General features: G+C 37.3%; 1 protein-coding gene across 1 annotated transcript in view; it reads right to left on the bottom strand.

The window, feature by feature from the left end:
- Positions 1–428: 428 nt before the first annotated feature.
- The window catches only part of mchr2.S (melanin concentrating hormone receptor 2 S homeolog), a 45528-nt gene continuing 32937 nt past the window's right edge, over positions 429–13019 (bottom strand). The window contains exons 6-8 of the mRNA XM_018265417.2: positions 11734–11928; positions 8855–8974; positions 429–3048 (exon numbers count right to left, since the gene is read on the bottom strand). Coding sequence (XP_018120906.2) covers positions 2727–3048; positions 8855–8974; positions 11734–11928 — 637 coding nt within the window. The 3' untranslated portion in view covers positions 429–2726. The remainder of the gene's footprint in view (positions 3049–8854; positions 8975–11733; positions 11929–13019) is intronic.

Genomic DNA, 13019 nt, shown 5'->3' with positions numbered 1-13019 from the left:
CTACAGTCCTTCAATCACAAAGAATGATCCGTGGGGAAATGATTTATAGAAAAACAGATGATTAATGCATCGCTGACTTTGCCTGAGTTTATTCTATTTAAAGTCCAGTCTGAAAATAGCTGTCTGTTTATCTTCTCAAGCCTGTCTCATTACTGCCAAATAGTGAAGAAATTATAAATAACATGAAAAGGAGCGGAATTGATAATTATGTAGAATGATTTCTCTGAATGAATACATTTCCAATTTGACTCAAATAACCAACTCCAGCATAAGCAAAATCTTGCTTTAAACCTTAACCCCCATATGTAATATAAGGCGATACGTTTGCCATGGAGAAGTAACCCATAGCAACCAATACGATGTTTGCATTTAAATAGGTGACCAGTAAATGCTACCTGCTGATTGGTTGCTATGGGTTACTGCATCTGGCAAACTTCCTGCTTTTTATTACATAAATTAGATGATGAGTAGAGAGTAGGGAATGTGAGGAGTGCAGTGACAAGACATAGAGGATGGGCAGGCAATATATGATTGAAAGCTGAGACTTTTAAGCAAGCTTAAAACAGTTATGGATGTTTTAATAAAAACATTGGGGTTTTATGCTTAATTTGAAAAGGACTTTTATTATGCAGCCTTTTATGTCTGGGTGACATAAAAGGAAAAAAATAAATAGGCAAAAAATAAACTTGGATCCATACAGCCATCCATAATGCCCAGGAACAGATTTTGAATTTTAGTGTTCTTAGCAAATCTGAAATAATTTTAGGATCTGTGTCCCAGTTATCTGTTCCTCTACTCAGTGGGCAATTCACTCTACATACCTACAGATTCATTATCTTGCCTAATTAGCTGGCAAGATATTGCCTTACCAGTATGCTTTTTCTCGTTCATGAGCTGTCTCACAAATTGTTATTTGATTACAGAATTTCTGTTTTTAGATCCCTACATTTTGTTACTAATTCTCTTGCCATTTTCCTGCTATGATAATTAGATTTCTTTCTGGCAGATATATGTAAAATGTTTGCTTTCTTCATGGAGTGAAAATGGAGAAATATGATATTCCCGTTTATTTACTAATCTATACATTTAGTCAGCTAAACTGATGTGTATTGTGCAAGTGAAGACAATGTTGTCTCCAAATATAATAAAGTCTGCACTGAGACATTCACTTTCAACTTAATAAAGTAATATACTCCTTTCTCATATACAGTATTTATTATCCAATTTGTTTATTGTGTTTCATAAAATATGCTGATATATAGATCTTTGGCAACTGTGTGCATGATTGCAATTGCCACATCAAATGCGTGAGGTGAGCCTCGTTCATTCTCCTTGAAAATCCTATGGCATGCTGATAACCAATCACAGTAAAGTATTTTGACATACAGGGTAAATAAGGCAGTTTTAAAAACGAAAATAGATCAATCTCTCTTTAGTTGGCACCTGTATATAATACTGGATGAAATCATCTTTTTTCAGTCATTGTTGAACACATTATCATATAAGTACAGTCTATATAAATCATGTAAATATGACAAAATATTATACATAATAATATAGTAATAGTTTCAGTACTGTGGATGTGGTTATAATATTTGTAAAGATTTTGTAAGAAATTAGTTATCTACTGCTAATTTTCATTTCACAATCTTAAAAGCAAAAGACATTATTACTGCTGTTTGCTGAAAACAAAATTATTTCAACATCTGAATATAGACCATAGTGACTAGGCATAGGCCAAGACCCACTGAGATCTAACAGGTTTTGTCTCCCAGATAAGATGGTTCTAATAGGAAACATATTAACATAAAAATGGATAAGGTCTATCTGAAACATCAGGCACACAGCATTGCCCCTTTTTCTACTGAAATGAACAATAAACTTTATGCAGCACAGAATTTTCTGCTAGAGATAGGCAGAGAAGGGGAGGAATCAAACTATTTTAATATTTATCTATGCAAAATATTACTGTATATTAATTTTATGCCAGACCAGAAACAATTTTTAAAATAGCTATCCTTAATTCAGGCCATTATTAATTATCCACAAACCCATCAATCATTCTTTCACTGTGTTCTACTTGAAGTAGCTCCAAAATGCAGTGCAAGTACTTCACACTGTCTCAAAAGCTTGCATATGAATCGTCTGCAAAAACGTATGTTTTATTAGGCAATAGTTTCCCTCGAAACACAGCAGTCAACTTTGGCAAACCCTCATCTGGCAAGTTTGTCCAAAGGCAGTTCATATACAATTCAGTACGGGCAGTTTCAGTTACTTGGCACCAAACTGGGCTACTCAAAGCACCAAAGGTTACACTTGCATTATTGCACAAACAATTCTCCATTCCTGGACATTTTACTCTTAATTTCACATAACATACACATTGCTATCTACATTCAGTGTCGGACTGGGGAACGGGGGTTGTCATTTTAAGAGCCCACAACCCACACCCCCTTTATGAACGTACGCCCACCCCCATGAGTGCTCCATCGTGTACCTCCTCTCCCTCCCACTGGGCTCGTGGCACTCAGCTGGAGGGGAGGGGACCCACAGACCTGGCTGCAGGTTCAGAGGAAGGCAGGGGTTCTGGGTTGGCAGGGCCCATGAGGGTTGGAGCCCACCAGGTTTTCTCCCTTCCCAGTCTGACCCTGTTTATACTTGTTGCTAACACAGATTTATAAACAGCCTGTTGTGTAATTGACATTAACAAAACAGAAAGTGAAACATTAAAAGCTGGATTTCAAAGTATCAATATAATTGAGCTCCCGTTCTGACATCCTGCTTTTAGCTTTGGTGCAGTCAGAGAGTCTTTTGCGGAAGTTTCCACTAAGAAGAACATAGAGGAAAGGATTGATACCACTGCTGGCATAGCTGAGGCAAATAGAGCAGTAATAGCTGACATAGAAAGTTAGTGATGGCTGAGAAATGTGAAGATTTACAATCTGTATCACATGGTATGGTGCAGAACTGACAATATAAACTCCCACCAAAACAAGTACCATTTTGGTAAGGCGCAGGACTCTCTGTCTCGGAATGCTGTTGTTGTATCTGAAATACAGAAAGAGAAATCTTTAATATGCATGGCTTTCACAACTGCATCTTACCATATTCCAGAGATTAATATATTTATAAAGTCATATCAATTTGGTATAAATGTAAACATTGTAGGGATCATTTACAAATCGCAAGGCTCGGAAAGAGAAACCACAAACCGCATTTTTGCATGTTTGCACCATGATCCACAATTGCCACCACATTGGTAAAGTACTCCCTCAATGCACACAGAGTGATGTAATAAATGGTGTTAAAGGGGAACTAAAGCTTAACTAAAGAAGTAGGCTAAAATTGTTGCACGTTATGTTTTGGGCTTCTGTACCAGCTAGGGTTGCCACTTTTTCTGGAAAAAAAATACTGGTCTTCCTATATATTTAGCTTTTTTTCCTATTAATAACATTGGGATCAGCCATAGTTTTTACTGGCCAGGCCGGTAAAATACCGACCAGGTGGCAACCCTAGCACCAGCCCAAGGCAACCACAGCCCTTTAGCAGTAAGATCTGTGTCTCTAAAGATGCCCTTGTAGCTCCCCATATTGTTTTCTGCTGATTCACTGCACATGCTCTGTGCTGCTGCCACTCACTGAGCTTAGGGACTGACTCAAAATATACAGTACACATAGATTATAAATGTCGCAATATAAATCTGACTATAGTATTTAATACAGATAATTACCACAACGCAGGGCAGAAACCAGTGCAGTTAGCATCAGAATTTAATAATCAGCCCTGTAGCATCATCTTATATTACAGGCTAACCTCATTTTCTGCTTGATAATTTGAGACAACCCCTAAGATTAGCTTCTCAACAGCTACTCAGAGCCCACTGAGCATGCAAGTGTCCCAGACACTTTCAAATATGGTGGCCCCCTGTGACAAGTTTAAAGTCTTGAATCATTGCTGCTATTGAGAAGCTGAAACTTTTGGCTGGTGCAATACGTTTAGCATATAAAATTTATTTTTAGGGTTTAGTTCTCCTTTAAGTTTGTTGTTTTAACCCATAGCAATCAATCAGCAGGCAGAATGTAGTTAGCTGTTTTTTAAGGATTTCAATGTTTTTTACTATTTTGAAAACAACACAGACTATAGACATAAATGTAGAGTTATTTTTGTATTACCCCGACCATTGATTAAAATGTTACATAGAATATTCAACAGCTGTCTAAAATAACCAGTCCAAACATATGAAAGATGATGCTCCAGAGAGAATGCTCCCTACCTGCATTACTTTCAATCACTTTACTATTATCGAACACATTGAGATTACTTGCAGTTTAGGTGTGCTTATATTACTTTAGACTCAAAGATCAGGTAAAAGTGAAATATGTTATAATTATAATAATGGCATTTATACTGATTATTTTTCTATTATCCAAGCCTATAAACGAAGACCTCAGCAACTAACTAATAGTGATGAGTGAAATTTTTCAAAGCGTTTCGCCACAAAAATGACACCCATAGACTCCAATGGGTGAAAAAAATTGTTGCGCGACAAAATAAAAATTTGATGCCTATAGACTTCAGTGCATTTTGGCAAATTGTTGGTGAATTTTGGGCAAAGTGAAATGTGTCAGATTTGCTCATCATTACTAACTATACCTTTATATCCACACTGGTCACCCTCACCTCTCCCTTATAGTTTGTAAGTTCTCGTAACTACACGTGAAAGCGTTCATACATTGAAATGTGGAAATTGGTTTCAATTAGGGATGCACCAAATCCACTATTTTAGGATTCGGCCAAATCCTTCACAAAATATATAACATAATACAGAACCAAATTCAAATCCTAATTTGCATACGCATATTAGGGAAACAATGGGTGAAAAGCACCACATGCACTTAAAAGTTTTTTTACTTCCTTGTTGTGTGATGAAAAGTGGCATGGTTTTTTTTAAATTCTGATTCAGTTTGACTAGGCACCGAATCCTGAAAAATACCAAACCCAAACCAATTCTTGGATTCGGTGCATCCGAATCCAAGATTCAGACCAAGGTTCAGACTGGAGGGGCGTGGAAGAAAGCAACATCTACCTGCAGGAAGGTGAGTCCGGATGACAGGTACAGATGGTTAGGAATAGAACAAATAGGTAAGCATCATAGTGTACAATTGGGGGCTGATTCACTAACTTCGAGTGAAGGAAAACTTTGAATTTCGAAGTTTTTTTTGGGCTTCTTCGACCATCGAATGGACTACTTCGACTACGACTACGACTTCGATTCGAAGTAAAAATCGTTCGACTATTCGACCATTCGATAGTCGAAGTACTGTCTCTTTAAAAAAAACTTCGACCCCCTAGTTCGCCATCTAAAAGCTACCGAAGTCAATGTTAGTCTATGGGGAAGGTCCCCATAGGCTTGGCTAACTTTTTTTGATCGAAGGATATTCCTTCGATCGTTGGATTTAAATCCTTCGAATCGTTCGACAGTGCAGAGCTAGTGAGGGGTCTTGTGGACTTCAGACCAAACCAGAAATTCTAATAAACATTTTCATTATATAATTCATAAATTGTAGGCGTGTTTTTAGTGCAAAGTCACTCCGATTGGAATTGGAACATTAATTGAATTAAAGGAGCCCTCCTTAAAACTATCTTACTGCACCCACTAGCTCTATACTATAAAGTAGGAGTCCCAAACCAAGATCTGAAAGAATTTACCAATACCATGTCAGTGTCTACAATTTTGTGTTTCTCTCTTATGTACTCTGCATGCACGTTTGCCAACAACATGTGAAACAACTAAATCAAAGATAGCCAGCACAAGAAGGGTTAAAATATTCCCATTTCTATGATTAACTATTCCTAAATCAAACCCAATCAGAAAGCAGTTTGGTATGCTCATTATTCTCTCTCTCTCTCTCTTCCAAGCACGAGGAGCATAATGGTGTTTACAGCCCCCAGTCATTTATTTGAACAGCCCTGTTTTGTAGTAGGTATGGCAGCCTTATGAACCAAGCAGAAAATAAGGCTTCTATTGGACATGCTGGTCAGCATTTTAAGAAATAACACTTTTATTAAGGTGACCCAAAAACATATAACATTTTTAAAAAAATTGGAATTTTTTACCGTTTTGTTCACCGACACATTTTTTTTACCTGAAGGTAAAATTCTTTTATTAACTGAAAGTTTTATGATTGTACTCAGTTTCGGTTCAATTTATTATACATAATCCCTTTGGCAAGGTTGGACTGTATCATTATTTACAGCTACTACAAATGCATTTTAAAATTACACAAACAGATACAGTACAATAATGCAGTCTTTGCAGGCAATGATGATCTTTTATCATACAAAGTAGATTGTACTTTGCAAAGTATGATTTGTTGTAAGAGATAAATACAGCTCTCAATCAGACATGCCTATATTAGTGGATAATATGTATTTTTCAGGGATATCAATATTTTTCATGCTATAGTTTACAGCAAACAGATACTTAGAAATGCTACTGGGGAATAGAATAGTGAATGTATTGCAGAGTTAGTCTTTATTTATACAGTAGCTGCCTTCTATAAATCTTTTCTTCATTGGCTTTTTTTAGTTTACCAAATAAATTAGATGAAAAATGTCCCTCTGATCTTCTATATCAGTGACAAATCCTATAAATAAGAATATTTGCTCAGCTTTAATGTTCCATCAGAGAGCTTCGTTCCTTCAGGATGTAAACAGTTTTTAGTCTGAGTTTCAAATAGTTTTTTACATGTGAAATATGTTCATGGTCCACTTTCTTGGGACACTAAGCCATCCACTTTGGACAACTGAAACAAAGTTGTGCCATGCCAAAGCTTTGGTCTGACTGTCCAAGTCAAATGTCATAGTTTGAAAAACCTCCATAATTTCCTTTAGGTATCACCCGCCTATGAAACAATTCCAAATTATTTTCTATCATGTTAGTTGAGCAAAAAAAAATGTACACTACATTTATTATTTACATTTTGTTCCCTTCAGTCTTGGAATTACGCAATCATAGCAAGCAGACAGGTGCCATTTTCTGACACTGGTATTAAGACTAATTGTGTATCACCCCCAAAATCTTATTTATGCACCAGAATAGGGGACCTAATGCCCATGCACAGTATCCTACCAAACTATAGAGTGTTAGGAGGGAGGGGGAATGTGTTGAGGGCAGTGACATGTAGGAAGTGCTGAATAGAAAGTGAAAGTAATTGATTGCTCCACCTCTATGCCTCAGGGCGGCGGGCATAGAGGCTGGGCAGATAATATTTGATTGACAGCTCAGATATTTAAACACCTTTATAACAGGTATGGATGCTTTAATGAAAAAAAGAATTTGGGTTCCATGTTTAATTTGCAAATTACTTTTATTATTTTTTTGTGTAGGTGACAGGTCCACTTTAACTGGTGCATGCTCTTACTTTGGCGCTCACCACCATCTTCCCATTCCCATTCCCATTTGCATGTAAACCTATTCCAATTCAGTCCAAGGACTGAATTAACTACAAGATATTTATTTGCAATGGAAATATCACTATATGTTATTGTGACAATACAATGACACAATATTATTTTGCAAATTTTTCCTATTTACACCATGGGTAGACATGTGCTCTTCATGCTATGCAGGCCAAACTTATTCTATCCTATCTTATCTTATTCCTAGGTGCTTTCTGTTTTCCCCAGTATACATCTAGTACATTTAGAGAGCTGCTGCATTCGGTCTAATTTGATTTCAGACCCACCCTTTTTACCTAGCGTGAATTTCTGGTGTGTCCTTGCTTGAACAGCGCTTGTCCAATCTGTAGCATATGACCCCACCTGTTTCCAACATGAAGATTTGGAGCCTAGTTCAGTAAATCCTTATTCAAATTCTCCTCAGATTGTAATTTGATTGTCCCTTTTGTTTGTGGAAGCTCTTGTAATTTCTGATCAAAGATATCGTGTCAAGTTCGGACTGAAATTTAAAGTAGGCCCTGGCATTTTAAGTACAGCGAGGCTCAAATAGGCTCCGTCTATGGCAGAATCTACAGATTGCAACCGAGAGTCAGGGCTATGAAAATTTCAGGTGTTACTGAGCGTGTCTTGTCTCATTCTCTCTCATGGTCATAACATTAATTGTATTGTTAGGGCGACTGGATTTTAGGGAGGTGGCATGCTGCTCAACCACACCCACATTTTTTCAGAAACACTGGGAATGCACAGGAGATATGATAGTTTTTTAAATTTCCCATGCACCAATACCCATTGCTCTGGTCCCAATGATCAAAATTGGCCCGAATAAAGGGAAGGGGGGGCGACGAATGGCAGTGGGACTATTGGCGCCCGCTATGTAAATTCGGCCCTACTGGCTACTGTGTGTTTCCCCAGGGTGAGGACAGGTCTTGTGTATTTACCTGCTACATGGTAGCGGTTACTACTTTCAAAGGTACCCGGTGTGTTATCCACCCGGTGTGGGACTGTGGCATTGAGAGACTGTGCCAGGGGTTGATAGTCCACACAGGTTCCCCAGTGTAAAAGCTATATTGTGTGATTTGCATTTACAGTTACTAAATACGGTTTACATAAAGTTTATATTTGTTTTAATGCAAACTGTGTGTGTTTTATTTTTCCTAGTGGAAATCCCCTGAGATGTGCTCCTCAATGTTCCCTAGGTGGAGGCACTGCGCTGTAAATCCCAGTTCCCAGTACTTTTTATATGCAAAAGGGATTCAGGGCCCCTGGATTGCCAAGGGTTAATTGCTATTTATAGAGGCTAACCAAATTAGGGTTTTACACATATAAATAAATTGACTTTTTTTTCCTAAACATTTTGCTACAAAGTATTAGGGTGAAGATATTTATATCTTACCGTCCTGCAGATTTGTTTTGATGGTACATCTCCCATGTGTAGCAAAGAATTAAAATATAACATGCTAAAATAAGTGGCAATGGAAAGAAGAATGTTGTGATGGTCAAGTAAAGAGTATACCTGCAAAGGAAACATACAGTAAATTTCACAGAGTTTCATAAGGGAGGGGTTAAAAAACTGATGGGAAGGGTCTCTAAAACACTGAAAAATGAGGGCAGCAAATTCTGGTATTTTTATGTTTTAAAGGAGAAGGAAAGGCTACCAAGGCAGTTTAATGGCAATAGATTTGCCACAACAGAAGATAGAACACTATATTTATTCTGTAGAATGTTTTACCACTCCTGAAAAAACAGCTTTAGAAGCTCTCTTTCTTTACTTAGGATAGCAGCTGCCATATTAGCTTGCTGTGACATAACTTCCTGCCTTAGTCTCTCCCTGCCCGCTCACAGCTCTGGGATCAGATTACAGCAGGGAGGGGAGGAGGTAGAAGGGAAGGGAAGAGGGAGAAGGGAAGCTTGCTCAAGCCAGTGCCCTGGAGGTTTAAGCTGAAAGAAGGAAGTCTGATACAGAAGCCCATGTGTACACAAAAGAAGGGAAGAAATATAATGGGTTTTTTTTTTTAAAGAGAAGAGCATTACTTTGAGGGTTTCCTGCTGTATTTCTATAGAACTTTCTAATAAAGCTTACTTGGTGTTAACCTTTCCTTCTCCTTTAATTTTTTATTCTTAGGCGAAGGAGGACTATATATCCTCTGTAAGGTATGCTAATCTTTTAGAGACTTGTAATCATAAAAATCTGAACAATTATACATTATGGGGCTATTTTATTAATAAATAAGTGTAGGGAAATGTTACTTACCCTTTCCCTAAATGCATAACCCAGTGACTTTAAATCTGGGACAACCAAAATCATGGCTGCTGCTGTAGTGCAGTGAGCCACAGCCTAGCCAATCACCAAGAGGGATTTGATTCTGATCTTGTGACCTCTCTGAAGGAGGTTTCATGGCCAAAACCATCTGAAAGTGAGGCAGATCTTTCCAGGTAGGAGAGAAGGAGAAGATGGACTCTGCATAATATTATTGAGAGCCAGCCTGGAATTCTTCCTTTATACTGTGAGTGTTCCTGCTGATCTGTATCAGTTATAGCTACGGATTTCACCTATAGAATATTACCCATATAGGGATATAGGGAACCCCATAGTCAAAGCACAGGGAGTTCCATTCAGCCATCATAGGAAATGGGACTAGTGCAGCAGGCCTGAGCTATTGCTCAGTAATCCCTGTAGGATAGATAGAACTTCGGCACTTGAGTTGTCAGCATTTACACCAGATCTGGATTGTGGATTACACAGCAGTCTCTGTGATACCAGCATTGGATCTCCTCAAGATTTTTGGAAGCCTTCTCCTACATCAACATTTCAAGCTCCGCATCTGCTCTGTCTCACAGGATTTATTTTTCTTTCATTAACACTGGGCGTTGGTGAGACCTTTTGCTTTACACACCCCGGGTGCATCAAGCTGCTGTTGCAACTCATAACACTTGGTACCAATATATATCTTCACAGACACATAGGGGCACATTTACTTAGCTTGAGTGAAGGATTAGAATGAAAAATACTTTAAATTTCGAAGTTTTTTTTGGCTGATTCGACCTTCGACTTCGAATCGAACGATTCGAACTAAAAATCGTTCGACCATTCGATAGTCGAAGTACTGTCTCTTTAAAAAAAAACTTTGACTACCTACTTTGCCAAAAATTTAATTTATAAAGGCTGGAGTGACTGGATGTCTAACATAATAGCCAGAACACTACTTCCTACTTTGCAGCTCTCTTGGTTTCCACTGATTGGTTACCAGGCACTAACCAATCAGAGACTTGAGGGGGGCACATGGGTCATAAATGTTGGTTTTGAATCTGAGCTGAATGCTAAGGATCAATTGCAAACTCACTAAACAGTTATATCCCATGTGGCCCCTCTCAAAGTGGCTGACTAACTCAGATTTAGAGAGCTGAAAAGCAGGAAGTTGGATTATAGCTGTTATATTAGACATCCAAAATGTATAGATTATATTTTTACCTAACTATATTAGAAACATTTTTTATTTTGCACAGCCTATCTAGTTATCCAGTTTTTATTTTTACACTGAGCTGTTCCTTTAATAAGAAAACAAAGGTTTTAGAATTGTCCCCTGCTTCACAATAAATAGTATAGATTGTACCCCTCTGTTTTCTGCTCTCTGGTAATCTGCACTGTCTTTGTTACAGTATGTTAGACATCTGGTGACTCCAGCCTTTAAAGATTATTTTTGGCTAACTAACTATATTAGAAATATTTTTTACTTTGCACAGCCTATCTATTTACCAATTTTTATTTTTACACTGAACTGTTCCTTTAATAATCAACTACAGACATGGGATCCTTATTTCTTTGTAGAAATAAAACCGTTTATTGTACTTGATCCACACTAAGATATAATTATTCCTTATTGGAAGTGAAACCAGTCTATTGGGTTTATTTAACGGTTACATAATTTTCTAGTAGATTTAAGGTATGAAGATCCAAATGGCAGAAAGATCCATTATCCAGAAATCCTGAGGTCCTGAACATTCTGGATAACAGGTCCCATACATGTAACTGTATACAGTAAAACCTCAAATTTACATACCCTGATTTTAAGATTCCCCTCATTTTACACAGTATTTTTGTGGTCCCATCAATTTCAAATGCACTTTATTGGGTGTTTTCCCCTGATTTCACATCATGGCTCCAAACCATCATTTACTATATATCGCCATCAACTGAATTCAATAGCTTAAAGGAATCTATTTCTACAAGTTTTTCATCAATAATAAAATATATATGTACATTTTGAAACTTACCAGAGAACATCATTCGGTGTTGTTAGATCAAATGCGCAGCTTTCTAATCCATCTTTGAACTGTATAACTTTGGAGTAAACCCATACTGGAAACACCACAACAAAAGAGGCTGCCCAGAGGAAAACATTCACTCGAATAGTCTTTGATATAGTCCTCAAGCTGGTAAGCCGAAAAGGCTGCACAAGGGCCATGTATCTGCAAGAAAGAACACCAACAGTATACAGTGCAGTGAAAATGTCCAAGTGTGATGTGGTTTTAGGGCTCTGTTGTGTATTTTATAAGGCAAATTAGAGATACCATATTAGAGGAGTAAAAAGAGAAAACATTGTATTTTACAAATGGAAAATAGTTTGCGTGGAGCTTCCTTTTTAGCTTCCTTTTTTTTGTGCTGGTGCGTAGTGTATGTAACATCTTACTGATAGTCGTAATGCTTAATTAGAATTTGTTATGCAATAAACTCTCTACTGAATAGTATTACAATTGCTAAATTAGATTTTTTTTTTATTTTTTTGTGAATTTTCATTCTGTTAATTCCAATAATTACATTTCAGACAAAGAAGATGAGGGTAATTACCCACTAGTGTATAACAGATTAAGAAATCTGTATGAATCAGTTCTGGGGTTCTTCATAACCTTGAACCTCATCAATGGCTATTCATCAAAATTCTCCTGAAGACACTTTTGACAGTCAAATCATTACTCCATAATAATGTACTAGAAAATATATCTTATACGTTTCGATGAGATTATATTAGAGCTCAGATAATCCCCCTGCATAATTGATTTCTATTTATCTGTGCAGTGGTAATCTAAGTATCTACCTTCCAAAGACCAGAAGAGGAAAGCAAATAATTGAAAACTATAAAAAAAACGTAAAAAAATTAAGACCAAATGAAAAGTTTGCTAAAAAATCAGCCAATGATCTGAATTCTGTTTCTTTTCTATTATACAGATCTAAGGTTTTTTTTATAGATGGTTTGCATAATAGTAAATAGCGAAGAAGCATGCACTCCATGGGCCAGTCGATGGGCATAGGCCTATGAATAAGTATCCTCGGATACGAAACGCGTAAGGTTTCATTGTTTTAGCTGTTTTTTGAATAAAGACTTTTAATCATATCGACTGGCCCATGGAGTGCGTGCTTCTTCGCTATCTACATTGAATTACTCCCCCAGCTACGGGTTCGGGGAGCTGCACCCGGGCCACCCAACATCTTCGGTGAGTTTCCATATACACAAGATTGCTGTTGATATCCTAAAACGTTTATGCTGTATACTGGTTAAAGC

Source organism: Xenopus laevis, chromosome 5S (genome assembly GCF_017654675.1).
Source record: "Xenopus laevis strain J_2021 chromosome 5S, Xenopus_laevis_v10.1, whole genome shotgun sequence".
Lineage (NCBI taxonomy): Eukaryota > Metazoa > Chordata > Amphibia > Anura > Pipidae > Xenopus > Xenopus laevis.
This window is presented reverse-complemented; position numbering and strand designations above follow the sequence as displayed.